The sequence below is a fragment of the Neltuma alba genome, unplaced genomic scaffold (genome assembly GCF_004799145.2).
Source record: "Neltuma alba isolate B1F8T4 unplaced genomic scaffold, ASM479914v2 tig00012375_pilon, whole genome shotgun sequence".
Taxonomy (NCBI): domain Eukaryota; kingdom Viridiplantae; phylum Streptophyta; class Magnoliopsida; order Fabales; family Fabaceae; genus Neltuma; species Neltuma alba.
Window position 1 is genome coordinate 106,334 of NW_021636873.1, and position 21,419 is coordinate 127,752.

Sequence of the window (21,419 nt, forward strand, 5' to 3'; positions counted from 1 at the left end):
ATCAAGACCAGGACAGATTTTGTGAGTTATGAGTCGATTAATCAGACCAACTCTTGTTGGTAATCAGTATTTAATCCCTGTACCAATGCGCGTGGCCATCATCACAGCATGTGGCCCAATCAGGCCCATCACCACAGGAAGTTAAGCTAATTTAATTGGGCTTTTCATTTAACTAGTTGAATAGTTTATGAGTCCGATTAGTGATTATTCAAATGATCTTTAATTAGTTATTTACTCGTTCATATTTAGGGTTCGTAGGTTGTCATTTGTTTCTTTAGATGTTTTCTAGATAGTTTGAGGTTGACTTCGATCAGGTTTAAGGTTAAATTGGATTGATTTAGCTATCCTTAGTTTATACTACTACCTCCGGTCCTTAATATAAGACCCTGTTTGATTTTTATTTTGGTCCTAAATATAAGACCCCAATCCACTTTGTCTCTCATATTTATATATTTTTTTCAAAGTAACCCTTCTAACAATTATAGTTTTAGTCAATACATTTGATTAGCAAGGATATTTTAGTAAAGACAACACCTATTTAGGACAAATAACTAACTTAACTTACTTTCTTAATCTCTTCAAATTAGTCAATTGACTCTTATAATTATGACCAGAGGTAGCATTTGATTTTTGTCTGCTTTATCATGAAAAGATGTTTAGATGCATACTAGGGTAAGTATTAGTATTTAACTAACCTTGAGTTTAGCAAATAAAATTACTTTTTTTTTTCCTTTTTTCCTTGAGTTTGTCTTTCAATAATTTTACTATTTTATAAAAGAATAATTAATTTGCAAAGTTTCAACTTATTTTTAATCAGATCCTTATAATTTCACATGTTTTCAATTAGGTCCTTATAATTTTTTTTTATCAGGTCCTTATTGTTTTACCTTATTTTTAATTAGGTCCTTGTATTTTTTTTATTCTATAAATAATAAATTATTATAATAATCTTATGTTAATATTCTTTTAAATTTTTAGTTAAACATATATATTGTTTATTTTTCAATTCTAATTTTTATAACTATAAATTTCAAATTATGATAATAAAATTTTCCAAAACTAGAACATAATTATAAATAATTTTTAGTTAGGTATAATTGATTATTCTGATTAATTATTAATTACTAGATGATTATATTAATCATTTTGTCCAATTATATAATTATTAATTTAAAAATAAAATTAATTTTAAAGAATAAAGTTAATAAATAATTTTTTTAAAACTACAAAGGACCTAATTAAAAAAAAAGTAAAACTATAAGGACCTGATAAAAAAGAAAAATGGAGGGACCTGATTAAAAACATGTTAAAGTAAAATGATCTGATAAAAAGAAAAATTTTTAGGAACCTGATTAAAAGTCATAAAAAACTATAAGATCCCGAAGATTAATTATTTCTTTTATAAACACGCAGTGACGCAGCTATCACATTTGTCTTTAACTTTTCATAGTTGACACAAAAATCCAAGACAACGTTTGTGAGGAGAAAATTGATGACTTTTGTTAAAAATATTTTTTAAATGTAAAAAAGTTTTCTTAAAAATTGTACATATTAAAAGAAGTTTCTATTGTTAAAGCTATTTTTCAATTAAATAAGTATTTTAGGAAAACTAATACAAACTTCTTACAAATAATTAATTTAACTAAATTTTTTAATCTACTTAAATTTTAATTAAATAAATTTTACATTAAATATCGAAGAAAATAGTAAATTAATAATAGTTCCTCAAGTAACAGATTAAGGGAGTGTTTGGAATATCCTAAAATCGATTAAAAAACTTTGTTTTACGTGAATGAAAATAAAATTTTTCTCACATAGTTATACTGTTAAATCATTTTACAGCTTGGAATTGGGCAGGCCTTTTACAGCTCTGTGTTAATAGTGTAATGCAAATGATCTCACCAACAGAAATTGTGTTTAGTAGAAAAAGCTAATTTCTCACAAAATAATGAATTAAAATTCTAATCAAATTCTTGTTAAGAGAGGTGGCCGGTTTTTAAGGGCTTTGAGCAATTTTTTGGAATTTTAATTCATCTGCACACGTATTTACCGAGTTTTATAGGATTTAAAGAAAATAAAATATTATTTCTTCTTGATACCATGTCATTTAAATTTAAACAAAATGCGCGCGTAAAAACTGAAAGCATTTTTGTTATGGTAATTAAATAATCACGGTGGTCTGCCAGAGAAAAAAGGGGGTAGAAAAACAGAGAGGGAAAAAGTCGGTGCAGGTATGACTACGAGTTTCCCAATAATACTGTCATGTTTTTAATTTTTAATCTTAAATGTTGACTAAATCTGAGTCATGATAAGGTGATGATGCGTTGAATATTGTAGAGCAGTACATAAAACAGCTTGAGAAATCACATTGTGTGTCCCCTCCTGAGATGTTGCAGATCTGAGGAAAATATAATCATTTTAATTTCGAGATGATTCCGAAAGGGAAGCTATCACGAGAGTCCAAATGCTTCATGAGAAGGCAAGATCACAAACTCACTTTCTTCCGATAATTTATAACTGCATATGAACTTCATGTCTCCGCCAAATGCCTGGTTTGACACTGTCCCATTTCGAATTTTGTCCCCCGCATTCAACGGTACATGCCCATTCCATTATTATCTGTCCTGAACTATATGTTTCTTCTCGTTTGACAGGATAGGTCCTGGAAAGCCTTTTTGCCTATGGTGAAAGCAAGGCGTGAATGTGGCGGTTAGGTTGGGCTATGGTGAGTGCACGGCACATGTTTGATTCAGGGCTTCAATGAAAAGAAAAAGATAACATGTTGGAAAGAAGATGACAAAATGATCCATGCCGGAGTCACGAGCCACTTAACTGTTTCTCTCCTATTCTTGCTAATTAATGCCAAGAAAAAGTGCTCTCATTGCCACCAGCAAGCCTAATTACCAAATCAGCCAATAAAGCTGTTCTATTTCTCTCTCTTGTTTCTCTAAATAGCTGATTAATGATTATTAGTGCTTAAAAAGTTGAGGCGCTTTATCCCTTTTAAGTTTTACCTACGCCGTAAAAATAATGGGCACCATTTAAATAAAGAAGTTCATCACTTACGTAGCAGCAGGAGAACCCTGTTTAGGCTTAAACCCAAAAAGAATTACCCTGTTTTGGCGAGCTTATGGCTTCAGCTGCTGCTTCTTGCGCTCTGCGAATCTTCTTCTCATTCCTCCTACTGGAATTGGCCTGTTCATTGAAATGGGAAGGCGTTGCGGAGGTAAGCATGGTGAAAGTGGGAAACTTCTCGAAGGTGGAAGATGCTGTGAACTTCCATATATACTATGGCGAGACCTTCAAAGTCATAAAGAATGCTCTTGATGCCCACAGCTACCTTCTTCTCCAGGTATACTCTCTTCCATGTTCTCTATCTGTAATGAGCAACGGAGGTACGAGCAATGGCGGTGGGGTTTAGTACTGACTTCTAAGCTACTAGGCTCCTCTTTGAAAAATAATTAGGGGACAAAACTTTGGAAAAGTGGATAATTTTTTTCTTCTTTACAATTCAAAATATGCAAAGAAGATATCTTGTTCTCCCTTGGCAATTTGGCAGTCAAAACGAAGATTGCCCACTTATGGGAAGCTCATTCTAGAAGTTCAATACTTTTCATATGTTAATAATTCCATTGAGAAAATTTCTCGCTGGCAGAATAATACAAGAATGGCATCAAGAACCAAGTATTGCACATCAAGAATCAAATCATTTGTAATTCCATTGTCAAACTATTCAGTTGACACTGATTCATTTCCAGGTAATCCATGCTATGCAAATCCCTGCCTCTCTGCTTTCTCTACTTTTCTCTGAATTTAGTTTGCTACGGCATAACATCACGAGTAATTTTCTTTTCACTAGAAAAATAATGACGTTTTCTTTTTTCCTCCTTTTGCCTCCTTGGGTTGGAATTCCAGTTTCCTTCTTAGAGGTAGGATTCTCTGGTTCTTCAGCCTTCTTGGGATTTAATTGTTAAGATGGAAGTGTCTTACTAGCATAGATGCTTGGCCTTCTTATCTTCCCTCCACTTTTATGTCATGAATAGCTTCTAGGTTTGCTAGGGAGCTTGAAAGGCATAACATCAGACTCGGTGGCTTCTCAATGCGTTCTGAAATTATACCAAGATGGTCAAATAGAAATGTTCAACAAGACTGATGAAGAAAAGCTTGCACAGTTTTCAGCTCATTTCTCTAGTGATGCTGATCAACAACCATTATGCAATTTTGTGACTTTTGTCCCTTTTTCAGAGGACGCTCCTTTGCAGGTAAGGAACAAGTGAACATTACTCCGTAAAGACCCCGAAAACCATCGCATTCACATTAAGTGCTCACACATTATTATTCTTATTGTTAAATATTAATCTATGAATTTATGGCAGTAATGAATTCCTGTGCTCTTACTGATCAACTACTTGGTATATGTACCATTTTAGAGGGCAGAATGGATCAAATTCATGGGAGCATATGCAAATGAAGAAGTTAGAGCCAATCAAGTGTATTCAAAGGTAACTAAGTTTAAAATCTGTGGAGGTTCTTGTTTCTCTTCAAAAAAATTATTTTTCTCTGTTTCTAAGTCCAATGGAAGACGGACACCTCATACTCTGCTGGACTGTAAAATCAAAGCACAAGGATTTCCAAGTTTTTCTATACTTGAAGGTTTTTGGGTCTCATTTTGTTGTTGCATTTAGAAATTTCTCTATCATTTTTGCAGAGTTATTCATGCAAATGTTGTAAGTGATTGAATTTTCTGATAACTACTAACAACCAAATATTTGTTGTTGTACAGATTAAGGAGAACTATCAGTGCTTGGCTAACATAAAAAACAATCGAACTTCCTTTAAACCAATCGTAGCATGGATGAAGTATTCTGATGTATGTATCCCCAGAAGCTCTGACTCGTTTCGAGTATTATTTATGTCCTAATCATTCCCATTCTTTTTTTTTCTTTTAATTTTTCTGGACTCATATATATTCGTTTTGCAGGGCGCTTGGGTTTTTTCAAAGAACGCATATAAGATGAAGGTATGAAGAGAACTATAGATAATTAGCATAGCAGTTAGAGAATGAGATGATGGCTCTGAACAGAGACATAACATCGTTAGCATCATATTAACTCTTCCCTTACTTTGCACACCGACTCTGCAAGCAGTACATGGAAGATGCAGGTGGAGAAAAGCTTAATGCAAACAAGAATTCTTATAATGTCTCTGATCCTGATGATCTGGAGGAACTGCATGCCATCTTATGTGTAAGTTGCTGCAGTTAACTTAAGATGTATTAAAACCTGTAATCAAATTTTCCTGTCTACTTAGTTGAATCTGAAGTTATACATAATTAGGCCTGGATAAATTTTATGTCCTCCAATGCATTTTGGATAAATTTTGGATGTCCTACCCTTACGAATTTTGACATCAAGATTCTTTATTATATTCATTTTGTACTCCTCTTGCTATTGTTTTAATTTCAACAACGTGCCGACTATTTATCCATTTGTTCCTTTGACTGAATTGCGTTCATCTGCTCCTTTCTGGAGAATTAATTCTCAGAAAGTGAATTTAGTTCATATCTGTAGCACATATGATTTCGTATTCTTAATTCTTGAATTATTTTTTTCTATTCAATTTGCCTTTTATTTGAGCGTGTCAACAATTTATAAAATCTTATTTCTTGATGCAGACTGTGGAAGTGGTAATTGACGAAACATTAACTTTTGATCCATTCAACTATAATGTATCAGCATTTCTCCAAAATTTGAAAGTTGAAGACCATTCCTGTTTCTCCTTTCTCTCAAATACAAGCTTATGGAGATATGACAAAAGGATTCAGAATAGTACAACTCTTGGTATTTTTTTTTCTTTTCATTTGTCATATATAATCCATTACAGTTGTAAGTCTATCATGCTTCTTCACTTCAATTGCATTAACTACCCTAGTTAATTTTAAGCGCCATAAATTTGAATTTTCTCATATACGCGTGCATAAAGAAAGTAGAAATCTAATTGTCGTATCAAATTTTGTGTGTATGATCTTCTACGTGCGAAGACTGGTTCAATGGGGCAGTCTCTCAACCTCAGTTGGTACTAGCCGATCTTATTGAAGTTTTATTTCCCACTGGAAATTACAACACAACATACTTCAGGAATATTGCAAAGGTAAATTTTTTATGATTCATTCAAATTTCAATAAACTGTGACATGTGAATTTCTTTTTCTCGTTCCTTTTGTTTTCTAGTCCTCAATTCTTCACATCATCCTGCAGGGAGAAGAACCTTCAGATATTGGTTCTGAAACGTGTGAGAGGGATCCATCCACTGCAATGGAGCCTCAAATAGTAGCCTGCGGTTGACTGTGTTTCTGCTTCAAATATAGGTCTTTTTGGTTTAATACTATTCTTTTTCAAATTCGATTTGCCATTTTTTTTTTTGCCAGCCGATTTGCAAACTATATGATCTATACCCTTTTTTGTTAATGTTATTATTTGCACTTATAACAGAATATGCCGAGAATGTGACATTGTTTCCTCAATCACATGACAATAGTGAACTATTTTTCTATCCTTCGCTATAAAAGTCACGATGTTTTTTAATGGCAACTACTAGGTCTATTTATTGGAGATTGAATTTAGTTCTACATATAAAACCTTAATATATTTTGTTCTTCTGAATTTATAATTCATTTTTTAAACTATTCTTGTTTATTAGATATGTCAAGAAATTCCCATCGAAAGATAATCATGAGTACTCAAAGAAAATTATATTTGTTATAAATAACTAATTTAAGTAATTTTTTTAATTTAATCAAATCAAGTAAGCAGCTCTTACATTAAGAATCAAAACTAGTGTTATTTTTATTCATTCGAAAGATTAAAATGTCCAATGTCCAGATAACTACCCACTGTTATTGTTATTATTTGCATCAACGTTTTTTTCCCCTACGACGCAAATTTCCAACGGTTCAACTTTTCCTCGAATCTTGACTCCTGAGAACCTTGCTTGTCTATTATTAACTCCTCCCCGGAAATAAATAAATAAAGTCATCGAGAAAGTCTTTTCAAACAAATCACATTTTATTCATAACTTAAAGTAGTTGCTATCTTGCAACACAACACATACAAAGCTCATAATTTTTTATTAAAAAAATATGTAAAAGGGCATATAAATCTGGCCCAACACAAATATATAGCGTGACAAGGCTTTCTTCAATCTCTTCTGTGATGCTGCAGATTGTGTTGCTCAGACCATTAAAACCGAAAGAACCTGAAAAGAGGGCCAAATTAATCAAGTTGTTGCTCAGCTGTAAATCTAAGCTAACCCAAAAAAAAAACTCATTTTCTTTTGTTCTAACCTTTCAAATTTGGACTGGGAACGTCTGTGCGCAAAAACAAAATTTATATATTAGATCAATGATGAGAGCAACCACGTTTTTCAAAGAAAGAAAGAAATCATAATTGTTCTAACTTCTTTAATAATCAATGAAATTCTCTAGATACTTGCCTTGGTCGTTGGGTGACGGCCTGCCTGTACGTTGGCTGTGGAGGTTCATCACTTGCAATAGGCACCGACGTGGCCTGTGACATTGAGATTTCCATTTCAGAATTTCATTGCATAACAAGTTCACTCTTTCAGGAGTAATTCGATTGGCCTTACCAGTTTTTTGAATATAAGATTATAGAATGTGTTGATGTATCTCTGCTTCGCCATTTTGTCCTCCTTGTGCATTTGCCTCCACAGGGTGTAAATGCTTCCCATATTCAGCAACTTGTTTGCATAGATTTTCCAAGTATAACTACGAAATCAAACACACAAGTTTTAACCATCTAGTCATTGCGGATGCACAAGAAATGAGAGATCTTATTTAATGTTTACCATTCATTGATCCGCTGTAATCCATACTCAGAAATCCTGCTCCATTGTGTTGGATCTACTCTGCATTTTTCAAAAAAATCAGCAATTTTGTTGCTTGATTCGTTCCCATTGAGGGGATCGATGAGAAACCCAGAAACCCCGTCGACGATGATTTCTGCTGGACCTCCTTGATTAGTAGCAAAGGTGGGTAATCCGCAGTTCATTGCTTCAATGACCGTAAGACCGAATGCTTCATATAATGCAGGTTGAACGAAAGCTCCCTTTGTGTCAGCAATGCAGCGATAGAGCTCTCCATTGCGATACCTATCGGTCTGTGCAGCAATCCATCTGAATTGGCCTCTTACTTGGTATTTCTCTATCAAACTCAGCATCTTGGTTATTTCTTGCCTTTCTTCTCTATCTTTGGATTTCAAAGGGTCAAAGAAGCCTCCAACTATGACAAGGTTCGCTAAGTTTCTCAGTCTCCTGCTCCTTCCATACCACTCAACTAGCCCAGTTAAGTTCTTTACCGCATCCAGCCTTGCCATTGAAAAGAGGATGGGTTTTCTCCTGTCTACTAGATACCCACTGTTTTTGCATTGTTTTTAGAAATTCAGAACAAAAAAGAGGTTATTTGAAATAACATAGTGAGTCATATCATATGCGATAATCTGAACAATAACTATGTAGGAATGGTGTCCAAATTACTTACATATGCTCACTGGTTTCTGATTTACCATACAACAAGTTTTCAATGGCTGGGTGAAATTGAGTGAGTCTTCTGTCTCTGTGTGTGTGAGGGAAATAGACAGACTGGTCAGCCCCAGGTGCAGCTATGTTGAACTTGGGATCATATAGATTTATCCCTCCAACAACCCTGCACAATCCTGGGAGTGTAAATGCAATATGACTTTCGTACTGTCCACGTCTAGATTGGCTGCAAACAAGAACTTTCACAATTCAGTATATTACAAACTTACTCGTATGGGCATTAGTTTTATGCGCCCTACCTACTAATATATCGGTGTGTTCTTTTGTGTATGCAAAACAAAACTTCAAATTAAACAACATGGCTACGAATGATTACTTGTTCGTTGATGTAAATGTACAAAGCTAGTGAGCTAACCTTCCTGCAATTTCTTGGTATGTGCTGGTTATGATAAAATCTGCTGCATTCATGGCAACTGTATCAGCCATGAATTGGCATGAGAAATGGTACTTTGCATCAAACTCCCTCCACTTGACATCTGAATCTTCATACTTAGTCTTCTCTAAAGCATGTGCTATTGTTCCCTGATTTTCGAGGAAGCTGAGGAATCAGTACATATGATGAAGACGACATTCTGAAAGCCAGAAAAACAGTTTGAGAGTGAAACTTTAATAAAGGGATGGTGACCAGACCAGAGTTATATTATGTTTATTGGCCATCAGAGATGCTGCCAAATTCCCATCTGTGTAGTTTCCAAGAACAAGATCCGGTGGCCCTTCCATAAATTCCATGATTTTGGATGTAGCATCCTATCAGTATGAACAAAAGATGCAGTCAAAGAGAGGTTCTTTGAAAGGAAAAAAGCACAAGATAGTGAATATCAGACAAATGCACGTGCCTGAGTAAACCTCTCAAGATAGGGATAAATGTCAAAGCGAGAAACCCACTGACGCAGGATCCCTCTGTCTGTCTGAAAAGGCACACGTACAATGAAGGAGTGCTTGGTATCATTGATAGGCTCTAACTCCAGATTGCACTTGGTTCCCCGTGAATCAGGTATGAGCCTTGTAACCTGTCAAGATCAAGAATATACTCTGATTATTCTATTAAAGAATGTGCTTTATGCATGTTCAATGACATCAATTTTTGCAGCTTATGTAACTTGCCACAATAATCTGAGGCTTCATGTTTAACCCTTGTTGCCTAATTCGGAGGAGCATTTCGTCTTCCAAAGCCCTAACTTGATCCAATATGTATACTACCTGTTCAAAATACAAACAGAATATGCGTATTAAAAACTTGACTTAGATCAAGACTTTGATCCCATTCCCTCTAAATCTAATAAACTGTGGTAAAGCTAATTTCTTACCTGGCCTCCTGTGTCTGGCAAGCCAAGAACATCTTCTTGCCCAAAATAACCATGAATAGAGAATATAGCTATATTGAAAATAGTGGGAATACGGCTAAAAAACTTCTCCAGGTTCACCGGGTCTGGTGCTTGTAGTGCTTCTGCTAGGATTCTCATCGTCTCCCTCACTCTTCCTGCGGTATCTCCCCAACCTCTCTCAAAGCCCTTCTCTTTGAACCTATGAAAATATTACATTGATGTTAGATTACAATATCCAGACCACTTGCGAATTACGAATAGTCAGAGTGATACGGGTGAGATAGGAATATGAGTAGTGTCAGATGTTCAAACCCTCTAATAAATTATGAATAAAAAATTTATGCCATCTTGTGTCTTTTCAATAGGATAATAAAAGACTTACTGTGGCTCAAAACTTTCATATGGAGTGTCCATAGGAAGTGATGAGAGGAATGTATCAGCCCCTACTAATGCCAGCTGAAGACTTGTTGCAGAACCCAGCTTTTCATTTATCAATAAACTCTGCCAATTTAGATTACACAAGGAAAATGAACACCTGCCCTAAAAATTCTGTAAGGAAAAATGTTTTATGAATTCAGTTAATCTCATGGCTCATGCTCTTGCTCTTACTTCTCCTCGATAATTCAGTGCTAGCAAGTGGTTAACTAGGGTCTGTGTCTTCGTCGCTTTCCCACTCAACTTCGATGATAAGATCTTGGTAACAAAGCTGAGTCCATTTCCAATTGAAGAGGGGTGTGCAAAATGAGGGATTTTGCTATCGAATGCTACAAAATCAGCTTCTAATGCATTTTCATCATTTGCCCTACAAAATAAGATCAGTGATAGTTATCAACACAGACTTCGAGCATATGTCTTGCAGCGGGTAACAGCATTCTTTTTTCTCTTTTTCAAAGACCCAAAAAAAGAATCATGATCAGGAAATCATAAAGAGAAGATAAGGGGAAAAAAACCTACCAATTTTCGTCATACACCATTTCCTTGAGTTTCAAGTAATCAAGGGAGGAGATGCTCTCAACAGAGAGATCCAAAGAACTCACTTTTACAAATTCCCAGAATGCTTGATTTGGCCTCACCGCAAAAGCAACATATGGTGGATAAACAACAGCTTCCTGCAAGTTTCGCGGCAGAACAAATCAATGACCAGCCATGCCGTCTTCAAAGACACAATGTCACATAATATGCACAACAAGTGATTTCAAATTGAGAGGACTTAAACCTGTGTGGATCTCAGAATGGGGCCAAGGAAGCCATCCATCACTTCGTTTCTTTCGCTTATGTCATCAATGACCAGCTCCATTTCTTCCATCAAATGTTGAGGTTTCATGATCCTTTTGCCCTGCTCAAGGTACCTAGCAAAACACCTCTTCATGTAGTACCGGCTCTGCCTCAGTGCATCAGGCATGCTCTCTGTCACAGAATCTGTGCGCTTTAATGCCGGTAAGTAAGCCATTTCAACACAGATGTTCTGAGAAGGTAAAATTCAAGGTTTTGAAAGCTAGATATAGAAGATAATGTTGGTTTTTTCTGCCTCGTACGATGTGGACGCGTTTTAATTTATATGCAGGGATGTGAGGGTACCATGTTAAGAGGAACGAAACCTTTTTAGCTGGAATTTTTGTGAAAAGTTGGGAAAGAACAATTTCTGAGGGAAGAAAGGGAAAAGAATATCTTCATCTCCGACAAGTGATTCAAAGCTTAGAAGAAAAAGCTTCTTCAGGTAGTACTTCCAACGTGGAACAATAGGTATCATTCTTTTCTTCATTGAGTACACGATCTTTGTCTCATGCACGCTACAGCCACAACGTTGGATATTCAGGAGGGATCTCGTACATTATTGTTTCACGAAGTTTTAAAATTCTACAGGTTCGTATATTTCTAGACAAGAGGCATATGATTTTCTAAGAATAACTCACGCTTTCAAATGCGTCAGAATGCACAGTATTCTTTTTTTAAAAAAAAAAAATCACCAGGAATGCAAAGTGATTGAGTAAAAAGGATTCAATAACTTTGATCACTTGCATATACTAATTTTCTCACTTTAAATGTTGTTGCATAACACTGTAATTGGCTTCTCAAACATCTATCTATTCATTTACTTTCGTTGGCCTTGCTCTTTATCCTCTCTTTTCCTCCTTTACTTTTAATCTCGCCCTAGGCCTTAGAATAAAAATAATTTTTCAAATATTAGATGACTAAACAGATAATAATGATTATAATATCAATATAAGTTTTATACTCCTCCGTATTTAACTAATCTAATTTAATTTAAAAAATAGGATAAGTTAGTTAATTATAAAAAAATATAAATATTTTTCTTAAAATAACATAATCATCAACCTTAATATCATTCCTCCCTCTCATACCTAATTTATGGTTAAGGGAATATCAATAGGGGTTGATTTGAAAAAAATTAATAAAAATGAGAAATAAGTCTTACATTTAAGATGAAGATCACCTTAATAATTAAGTCTTACATTAATCACCGGAGGAGTAATTTATATCAAAATATTATCTCTACGACTCACCTTGACTTCATACCAAATACAAAAAAGGAGAATTACAATGAAATCCTAAGGAAGAAAATTAATTACTAAAAATTTTAATAACAATCTAAGCAACCTGTAATGACAAATTTTATAGTAAAAAATAACAATTTCTAAGATTTATTTTATAATTTATTGTTTTATTGAAACATCATTGTAATTCTCCCATATAAAAACAACGCGTATCAAACATATCAATTTAATGGCACTATATTTAAATATTTTATTTTGACAATTTTTTCATTAAAAACCCATCTAGAAGGAAAGGCTGTGATTCAATTTTGGCCAAAAAAATTAATTAATTCAGTCAAAAGGTGATCTTTTTTTTCTTTTTGCTTTTGAATATTTAAATTTGCTGGTCAAAAGGTCAACCTTGAGCCGTCTACACTATGGGCCTTGATTTGTCTCTACGTTTTGCCATCAGTATGGGCCTTTAGATCCATATGAATGTTAGATTATACGTGTCAAAATCTCATTCGTGATCCAGAAGCCTCTCCGCAGTTAGGGTTTTTCGGCCCTTTTTTCCAATTTTGTGTGCCCGCTCGGTTGGGGCCTCGTCGCCGCCTCGCCGGATACTCCTTTTATAAATAACTCATTCCTGCCCTTTTCCATCTCATCTTCTGTCGAATTCCGCTGTGCTTTTAGGGTTAGGTTCAGAGTTGTGTTTCCTTAATGCGGCGAAGCCCGCCTGTTTCTCTTATCGCTTGTGCTTGGCACTGAATTGCCGTCATTCGTCATACTGTTCTTGCATCATTTATTTTCAGCGTTAGATATTTTTGACTCTTCCTTGTTCATCTAAACTTGTTTTTCCAATTTAAGAAGAAAAGTAGTTGTAGATTTAGCTTATGTGTGGGTGCTAAGTTTAATTTGAAGATGCTAGAGTTGGAAGAGATATGACGATGCTTTCCCCAAATGATCGAAGTTGATTCCAACTTTGCTATATAGATAATTCATTCCCTACATTGGGAGTATGTCGGTGACACGTTGTGGTTATCTATTCATCGGAATCTCATCAATTACTTTCCAAGCATTTAGAAAATCAAAATGTGTAATGTATAAAGCAAACGAGTTCAGGCGGGAGGGGGAAAAAAAGAAAAGGAAAGAACAAACGGGTTAAAGAGATGGAGGTGATGATTATTTCCCCAGATGATCGACGCTGATTATACTGAGCGATTTTTCTCTTTTTGAGATATCAAGCCAATGGAATCTGATCCATCTCTATGCGGGTAAAAGATAAACAATGCTGCTTAGACGATGAAAATGAATAATTAGGAGTTTACCCAACTTTTCCTCTATGGGCTGTAGAAGCCCACGGAGCAAATTCTTCGTCGGGTGGATCAAAGGATGATTGGCATTGATCACTCATTTTCTTTCTGAAGGATCGCGTAACGAAATAGACAGATCCTAACCCATACCAACAGCAATTTTGTCATCGGCCTTGTATGGAGGAAAAATGGGTTTACCCTTTTAAGAAAGTAAATGAGTTTAATTTTATTTTGGAAAAATCTGAAAATACCCCCAGAATTTTAAAATCTCAAATCATGAATAATTATAAAAATATATTGTCATTTGTCATTAAAATATCATAAACAAAACTGGTTTGATATTTAAAAATATTTTTTTTGAGGTTTTTTTTGTAATTTTCATCCTGAAACAGAAACAAGATTTCAAAGACCCAAATTACCTATTTCAAATTTTAGGAATCAAAATTAAAATGGTATTAACTCTTATTAATAGTTTTTTTTTTATTATAAGAAAGTATCGTTTAAGCATCATCTGAAAATTGAAGCAATTCAAACCGAACCCGTGTTTTGTCAAACTGATCAATGTGGTATTATTTCGTTTTCATCCAACCTTTGAATACCCACCTTCTTCCGTGGCTACAATTCGGGGAACAGTTCTGTTTCAATCAATATTCCTCAACGAAATAAATCCATTTCCAATTGGCAATGTGGTTCAACTAAGAGAAGCGATTTCTCTAGTGTCACACATCTGTATTTCAATCATATGTTTTCCAAGTAACAATCTAACTTTCAGAAAAGACCAAAAGAATTAATATCGACTCACCAAAAGACCGAAAATACTAAAAGCGCGAGACACTGTTGGAAATAGAGAAACCTCAGGCTACACTGCAGCTACTCTTTTCGTTATGTCAAAAGAGACTCAAGCATTTCGTTGCAATAAGAGATACAATTCACAAGAACCTTTTTATACCCAAGCCGCCATTGAACAGCCAATTTCCACTTGTCCATGGACCTCCTAGCTTTTCTGGATACAAGTATATCAGTTAAACCATGGCCATCCTGCAGATTATTAGCTTCCAAAAACGCACAAATCTCGTCCCTAGAAGACAACAGTTTGGTGATTTCCATGAAACTACAAAAATCTCGACTATTATCCATCGCATTCAGGAGTATTGTGTCTTCATCAATTGATGTCGGCAAACTCTTCAGTGCAGAATCGCAGGTCTTTGATAGCCATTTCATGACAACAATTTCATTGTCCACAGACAACTGGGAACCAGAATACACAAGATGCCTGACGGACTTACGCTTGTTTTTAGGGGTCGCCCACAACCTCAATGCAGACAGTAATGCGAAGGAAGGCTTCCCGTCATGGCAAATATAGAGCGACTCTTTAGGCCATGAACTGGAAGAATATACAGCAGATTCGAGAGGAATGAAAATTTTGTCATTTGGATTTTCTGGTAGGAGAAAACCATAATGTTCAAGAAGCTCTAAATTTGTGTACAGTCCATAGCATAATAGAACCTGAAGGAAACAAGTTGAAGCTTACTTTCATGTTTGCTTACCAATAGAGAAGATATGAAAATTTTAGTACTTCTACACTCTTTAGCAATTGATTAATATAAATGACCCCCTAATAAGGCAAGATTAATCATTCTGGTAATTTCCATAGTCTACAACGCCAAGACAAGAAACAATCAACGCTTTATACTTGAATCTTAGCCTCGAGTAGAAATAAAGTTTGGTCAATACTTGTAATAATTCCAATAAGTTGAGAGTATTTACACTGAGTCGAGGAGAAGTTACTAAGATGTGACACTGAAGTCTTGGATAAACTAAACACGCTAGTCTAGAATCAGTCAAGTCGACATGAACAAAATAGATGCATCAGGCATTAGGGTTAATAATAACACTTTCGTCAAAGATTCTGTGTGATTTTACCTACCTTCCTTGTTTCTTTTGGATTTTTTTCAGGGGGGAGGGGCTGAGGAAAATGGCAAGTCTAGGAACTCCTATGCTGAAAGCAACCCAAATGTAATACTATTATACTGAAAATGCAATGAATTACCTGCTCTCCTTGCTTGTAATTTTCCCTAGCATAAAAGCAATATGAATTAACATCTTCCTCAAATCCACCATCTGTTAATCTCTGGGAATGAGAATCAAGCTCCTCGGCATCAAACATTAATGTATTCTCTGCATTTAAAATAGGAGTGACTTGGGAGGAAGAGTTGGAAGATAGAATCTCCTTATCTTCGGGGTCAGGGGGCCCCTTCCAGGTGCATCATAATTAAACAAGTCACCCACAGGGCATAAACATCCAGCTTCATCCCATGGTATGTGCAATGTCCGGGACGATATCTAGATTTTCAAAAATTTCAATGTGATTGGATGAGAGGGAGAGATGGAAAAATTTATTTATATTTTGAATAGCTAGATAAAACAATGTAAATGGATTGTAATTTTACACTAAAAAAGTTACTTAAATTCAATGCGTTGTGACTTATTCCGCACAGCTTGAGGTGAAGCTAGCAAATAAAGACGAGCACGCACCCCCATTACCATTATGTATGAAGCCATTATCAGTCAATAATGTCCTTTCCATTAAGTGAAGTAATTTCGGCATGGCTTTAAACATGCAAAATAAATCCCAGTTCAACGATGCATCAATACCAGTAAAATTTTATTTACGAAGTTCTGCTCTTTCAGCCAAAAGTAAAATAAAATATATAATAAACCATTTATAGTCTATATCAAAATACTTTTTGTAAATAGGTCCTTCCATGGGCCAGATTTTCTCACCGTTGCAGTAGCCCAAAGCCATGCCTTCAACGTTAAAAGTTGGGACTTGAGTTTGATTTCTTCCATCACGGCATTGGCTTCTTTCCACTCTGATTTGGCCTTTAATGTAGCCTTTTCTGTGACCCACTGAGCCTCATCCACCTAATAACAACATTATAAAGATCATTTCTAACAAATATTGACAAAAATGAAATGTTAACATTAATGGAAAATCAAAATGCTGTAATCTAACCTAATCAGCATCTAAAATTTCAAAATAGAAACTGAACTTGAAGAGCTCGTTTCTCGAGTTCACCAAATGTAGCTAGTATGTCATAAGTATGCGGCAAATGCATAAGGTAAGGATGCCACTTTGAAGATTTTCCTTTGCCCATTTCATATAATAAGCAAACGATCAATATCTGCATTAAACAAGCACAAGCAACCAAAAAAATTATATATAAAGGATTCTCACACGATAATGAAAGGAGAGAAATAACAGAAGCAAGAAAAATACCTGGGCAGATGAGAGATAAGGGTGGTTATTAACAGCAATGGAGAGCTTCTTATCTTCCAGGACATTCCCTGATGTCATTAAGGCAGATTTTGGAACTCTGAGGATCAACTCTCCCCTCCTAAGGTCTCGCACAGCACCCAAACCTCTACTGCAGAGTTCTCCAAAACATATAACACCGTCAGTAATAGCAAATCAGAATCATCAACACTTGAATTGTCCTCCTCTATTATCTATGAGTGGTGGAAAGGACTTTAGAGTGGTAAGGAAAACAATTCAATCCAAGAACATAAGTGCAGTTATTGAGAATTTAATAGCGGGGGGGGGGGGGAATGGGAGGTACCCGCCAGAGTGAGGAAAATGGGAGACGCATAGAGAATAACCCAGACAGGAAATAGAATCTTGGGATGGATTGGTGATTGCCACGTCTGATATTCCAAGCCCTCCTGCCCATCTTAGGAAGCTTGCTAGGCTTCGTTCTTCTTCTGCTTCCATCTTCTTTGAACAAAAACCCTAGTCTGAGAGCATTTTCTAATGCAGTGATAATAATTTAACTGATTAAGCAAGCTCCTTCTTTAATTTCCCTTCCAGAGTTTCAGGTTTCGGCCGAGTACCAAGTTGGAATTCTGGGACCTGGGACTGATGAAGTGATGATCCGCGTGCTTAAGCATATTGCTTCGAGCTTCTGGGTTCCACAAGGACTCATGGGGCATGACTTGGACTTCGGATTACCCAAATCATGAATATGGGATTTTCTGTTATCCATTTCCTGACCAAAGGCCCAATACTAGTATAGCCCAATTTTATTTAGCCCATTAAGACATGAATTTTAAAAATTAAAAATCGAGCCATTAAAGTCATCAGTATTCACTATTCAATGGTGGGTGGTGGAGATTGCTCATTTCCTGTTTTTGTCAGTTCCTGGCAAGCAGATTAAAGAAAGGTTCTTCTAGCTGTTATTGTTTTGAACATCCTTTCTTCCCTCTTTTTGCCGAACATAGGTTTGGATATGACGTACGAGTGCATTCAACGTGTAATATTAACAAGAGTCTCTAATATAAAAATTAATTAACTAATATAAATAGATTAAAGATATTTATTATGTTAGTTATTTGTAATATCTTTACTGATCTTATGTATTAATTAAAAATACTATTTAATAAAATATTTAACATATATAATTATTATAAAAATTACTTTTTAAAAAACAGATAGATATAAGAGCAGCATATATTAAGATTTTATATTTAGAATCAAATTAAAAATTAAAATAACGTTCTCACTGGGGCTCCAAAAATGAACTAATCAATTAGAAAACAGTAAATAATTAACAGTATAATTATTTTAATAATATATGTCATCACTTTCAAATTATAACATACTGAACTATAATACAATAACCTGGCGTTATCCAACATGAATTAAAGTTTTCACGAAATATTACATCGATTGAGATACCGAATCATGTAAGAAGTATTACAGAGTGAAAGCAGAGGAGGAAGAGGAAGGGATCAAGGAGAGCGACGCCGCGACCTGATGTACTCTTCTAAGGCTTCCATTTGTTCCTTGGAAGGAGGGGTTTCATTGTTCTTTATTGATCTGTGCACATCGTACGTTGTTGATGCCAAGAACAAAACCCTAATCAGATTTAAACCACAATTTACACTTCAATTCCATCCTCATAATCATCGTAAGCACTACTCAAACCAGATCGCCAAATCAATCAAACAGCTGAGCTGAGAATAAAGAATTAGATCACAAACCCTGAGGCGAAGAGTGCGATTTGGCCTGGAAACACATGCTTCCCGAATATCTTCATCTTCTCTGCTTCTGGAGCTCTGCACTTTCAGTTTCAACGATCCACGCGTTTTATTTACTTGCCTTTTGTTTTTATTTTATTCCCCTTTTTTTTTTTTTTGCTCTTTACTTGTTCTGGGCTTGTCTGAAAGTGAGGTGGTTATAAATGCCCATAAGACAGACTCAATGGTTAACTTGAGCCACAATTGTGGGCTTAGACTAAGCTGAAAAATTAATTCACAATGTCGCCAAATTCAGAACTAGGCCCAAAAGAGTTTTACAACATATGAAGGGGAGTGTTTAAGGGCAAAAGAGCAAGTGAACAACATCTAAGGGACACTACCAACAAAAGTTAGTCTAGTTAGTAAGAAGTTAGTCCATAACTTATAAGATTATGAGTTCAAATTCCGCTATCGATGTGAAGACCTTGTTGGTAGGCGATCTGCAAGTACATCTGTAGGCGCTCTCTAAGCCTAAAGGCATACCCTAACTCTAGTGAGCTCCTGGGACGCAACTCACCTAAACTTTTTTTGTAAAAACAAAAAATCTAAAGGCGTGTTTGGATACCCCTAAAAATGTTTTCTAAAAGTACTTTTTGTAAATCGAGACAAACTTATTCACATACTCCTCCGGTCCTAATTATAAGACCCAATTGACTTATTTGAGAAGATTAAGGAAGTAAGTTAAATTGGTTATTTATAATAAATAAGTGTTGTCATTCCTAAAATATCCTTGCTAATTAAGTATATTGGCTAAAACTATCATTATTAGAAGGATTATCTTGGAAAAAAAATACATAAATATAAGAGACAAAATGGATTGGGTCTTATAATTAGGACCAAATAAAAAGTCAAATTGGGTCTTATAATAAGGACCGGAGGAGTATTTACTTTGTTTACCTTTAAATGACTTTTAAAATCATAGTTTGATTTCCATTCAAACACTCCCTTACCATCTAACAATATATATATATAGGAAAGCAATTTTAGAACGACCGTCCATTGAACAGTGCTGTGGGTCCCATTTTTATTTTCAGTCAAGTAAAAAAAAAAGTGATGGAGAAGAGGCAACGGGCAACAAAAAAAAAAGGGAGGATTAAAATATAAGAAAAGATGTAATGGTATGGTATGTAGGTGAATAATACTTTGAAAATAAAACAAGTTTTATTTATTTTTATTTTCGAAAGTATCATTTTGCTATAATCATTTATAATTGACTTATGCAGTTCTATGTCATAATTTCTTGGTACTCTTACTCGTAACAAAATTATTAAATTTCCAATGTTCCCGTGAATCACACAGAGTGTAGAATTTAGCAATATTAAAAGTGCATGAGAAAATATTGAATATGATGTGATGTGAATTAATAGGAAGACCAAAACTGAGTTTGTTGGCGTGGAAGAACGTCTTGCTCAAAGCAAAACGCGTCAGTACGTTCGAAGTAGAATGTGTGATGCCACAAAATTCGTCCATATTACTCCCTTATTTTGTGTTCCCATTCCTCATTAAATGGTTCTTATTTTGCTGTTACAACAAACTTAATGAACAAAGTAGAAACAACAAGTAATTATGAAGTATCAACCACGAGTCTTGAAATACCTCATTAACCGTTCGTTTTAGGACTTGATCCGAAGTCTTTTAAAATTATTTACTATTTATTTCTTTACACAGAAATGATATTATATATATATGTATGTAGATGCGTGTCAGGCCCTACTTTAATATTATTCATCAAATCAAGAAAATTAAATAATATTACGCGTCATGAACTTTAAATTAAAACTAACCTAACTTCGGATGATGACTTAGTCGAGCAGAATTAGGAAAAAAACAAATTGCATGATAATTAATAGAGGGAATTACGAAAGATCAATTGATTATCAGTCCTTGATTTGCATTCTTATGCATTAAATAAACTCTAATTTTAAATATATGAATTATCTGATTAATTTACACCAATTAAGAAATAAAGTCAGTTGATTGTAGGAATTAGATAACTAATTTGTATAGATTACGGGTATAATTATTTAGTTGTAAAAATGTAAAGGGGTTTTTTTAGAAATATTTTTGTTTTAATTTAATCATTTATATTTTAAATCACTCTCGTTAATTACATGCAATGGGAGTAGTTTTGGAGAGAAACAATAAATTTAGAAACAAAAGATAATAAGGTCTTTCATGTAACATCAAGACAAACCCCACGGGACCAAATACCTAAAAAGAATAAAACAGTTTCATGTTAGAGTTACCATTACCATTATTATATTAAATCAAATCAAATAAGTGCGAACTAGATCACATAGTGGCTGAGGACGAATTTATTATTTAATGGCTAGCAACATCACTGTCAATTATTTTTAATGTCCTCCTGGTCAAAAGAAGAAACAATTATTTTTAATGCCCACCAGGACATCAATGTGAATGTGAGGAGCTAATAATAACAATAATAATAAATGAGTGCAACAAGATCGGCTGATTCCTTATTTCAACAACCCAAAAATAAACATGATTCATTTCCTGCTGAAAAATCATATAGTAGATATGATTGCAAGTCAAAACGTTCATACAGTCATACTTCATTTTCCTAATTTTAGAGCCTCA

At 34.7% G+C, this 21,419-nt stretch overlaps 3 protein-coding genes, 1 long non-coding RNA gene and 1 other non-coding gene across 5 annotated transcripts; 2 read left to right on the plus strand and 3 right to left on the minus strand.

The window, feature by feature from the left end:
- Positions 1-2,665: 2,665 nt before the first annotated feature.
- On the plus strand, positions 2,666-6,583 carry LOC114726348 (uncharacterized). Its single transcript, XM_028912932.1, has 11 exons — positions 2,666-3,352; positions 3,656-3,758; positions 3,916-3,929; positions 4,044-4,262; positions 4,431-4,502; positions 4,784-4,870; positions 4,982-5,020; positions 5,148-5,246; positions 5,675-5,840; positions 6,041-6,150; positions 6,257-6,583. Exons 1-11 carry the CDS (start codon positions 3,131-3,133, stop codon positions 6,341-6,343), a joined length of 1,218 nt encoding a protein of 405 aa, XP_028768765.1. The 5' UTR covers positions 2,666-3,130; the 3' UTR covers positions 6,344-6,583.
- Positions 6,584-7,050: 467 nt separating this feature from the next.
- On the minus strand, positions 7,051-11,440 carry LOC114726339 (sucrose synthase 7-like). Its single transcript, XM_028912917.1, has 15 exons — positions 11,154-11,440; positions 10,892-11,046; positions 10,547-10,739; positions 10,320-10,438; positions 9,920-10,136; positions 9,717-9,812; positions 9,449-9,622; positions 9,243-9,359; positions 8,968-9,134; positions 8,554-8,778; positions 7,863-8,429; positions 7,644-7,782; positions 7,491-7,564; positions 7,342-7,365; positions 7,051-7,253 (listed from the first exon to the last, which is right to left on the minus strand). The coding sequence occupies exons 1-15, from the start codon at positions 11,385-11,387 to the stop codon at positions 7,238-7,240; spliced, it is 2,517 nt and encodes an 838-aa protein (XP_028768750.1). The 5' UTR covers positions 11,388-11,440; the 3' UTR covers positions 7,051-7,237.
- A 2,161-nt stretch (positions 11,441-13,601) lies between these two features.
- LOC114726358 (small nucleolar RNA Z103) lies at positions 13,602-13,696 on the plus strand. The gene has a single exon (XR_003738499.1). It is a non-coding gene; the product is annotated as a small nucleolar RNA Z103 (small nucleolar RNA).
- A 699-nt stretch (positions 13,697-14,395) lies between these two features.
- LOC114726334 (protein SET DOMAIN GROUP 40) lies at positions 14,396-18,124 on the minus strand. The gene is made up of 7 exons (XM_028912913.1): positions 17,366-18,124; positions 17,026-17,173; positions 16,799-16,930; positions 16,530-16,670; positions 15,973-16,088; positions 15,796-15,916; positions 14,396-15,251 (listed from the first exon to the last, which is right to left on the minus strand). The coding sequence occupies exons 1-7, from the start codon at positions 17,515-17,517 to the stop codon at positions 14,628-14,630; spliced, it is 1,434 nt and encodes a 477-aa protein (XP_028768746.1). The 5' UTR covers positions 17,518-18,124; the 3' UTR covers positions 14,396-14,627.
- Positions 18,125-18,319: 195 nt separating this feature from the next.
- Positions 18,320-18,873, minus strand: LOC114726335 (uncharacterized). Its single transcript, XR_003738498.1, has 2 exons — positions 18,786-18,873; positions 18,320-18,660 (listed from the first exon to the last, which is right to left on the minus strand). It is a non-coding gene; the product is annotated as an uncharacterized LOC114726335 (long non-coding RNA).
- Between the last annotated feature and the right edge of the window lie 2,546 nt (positions 18,874-21,419).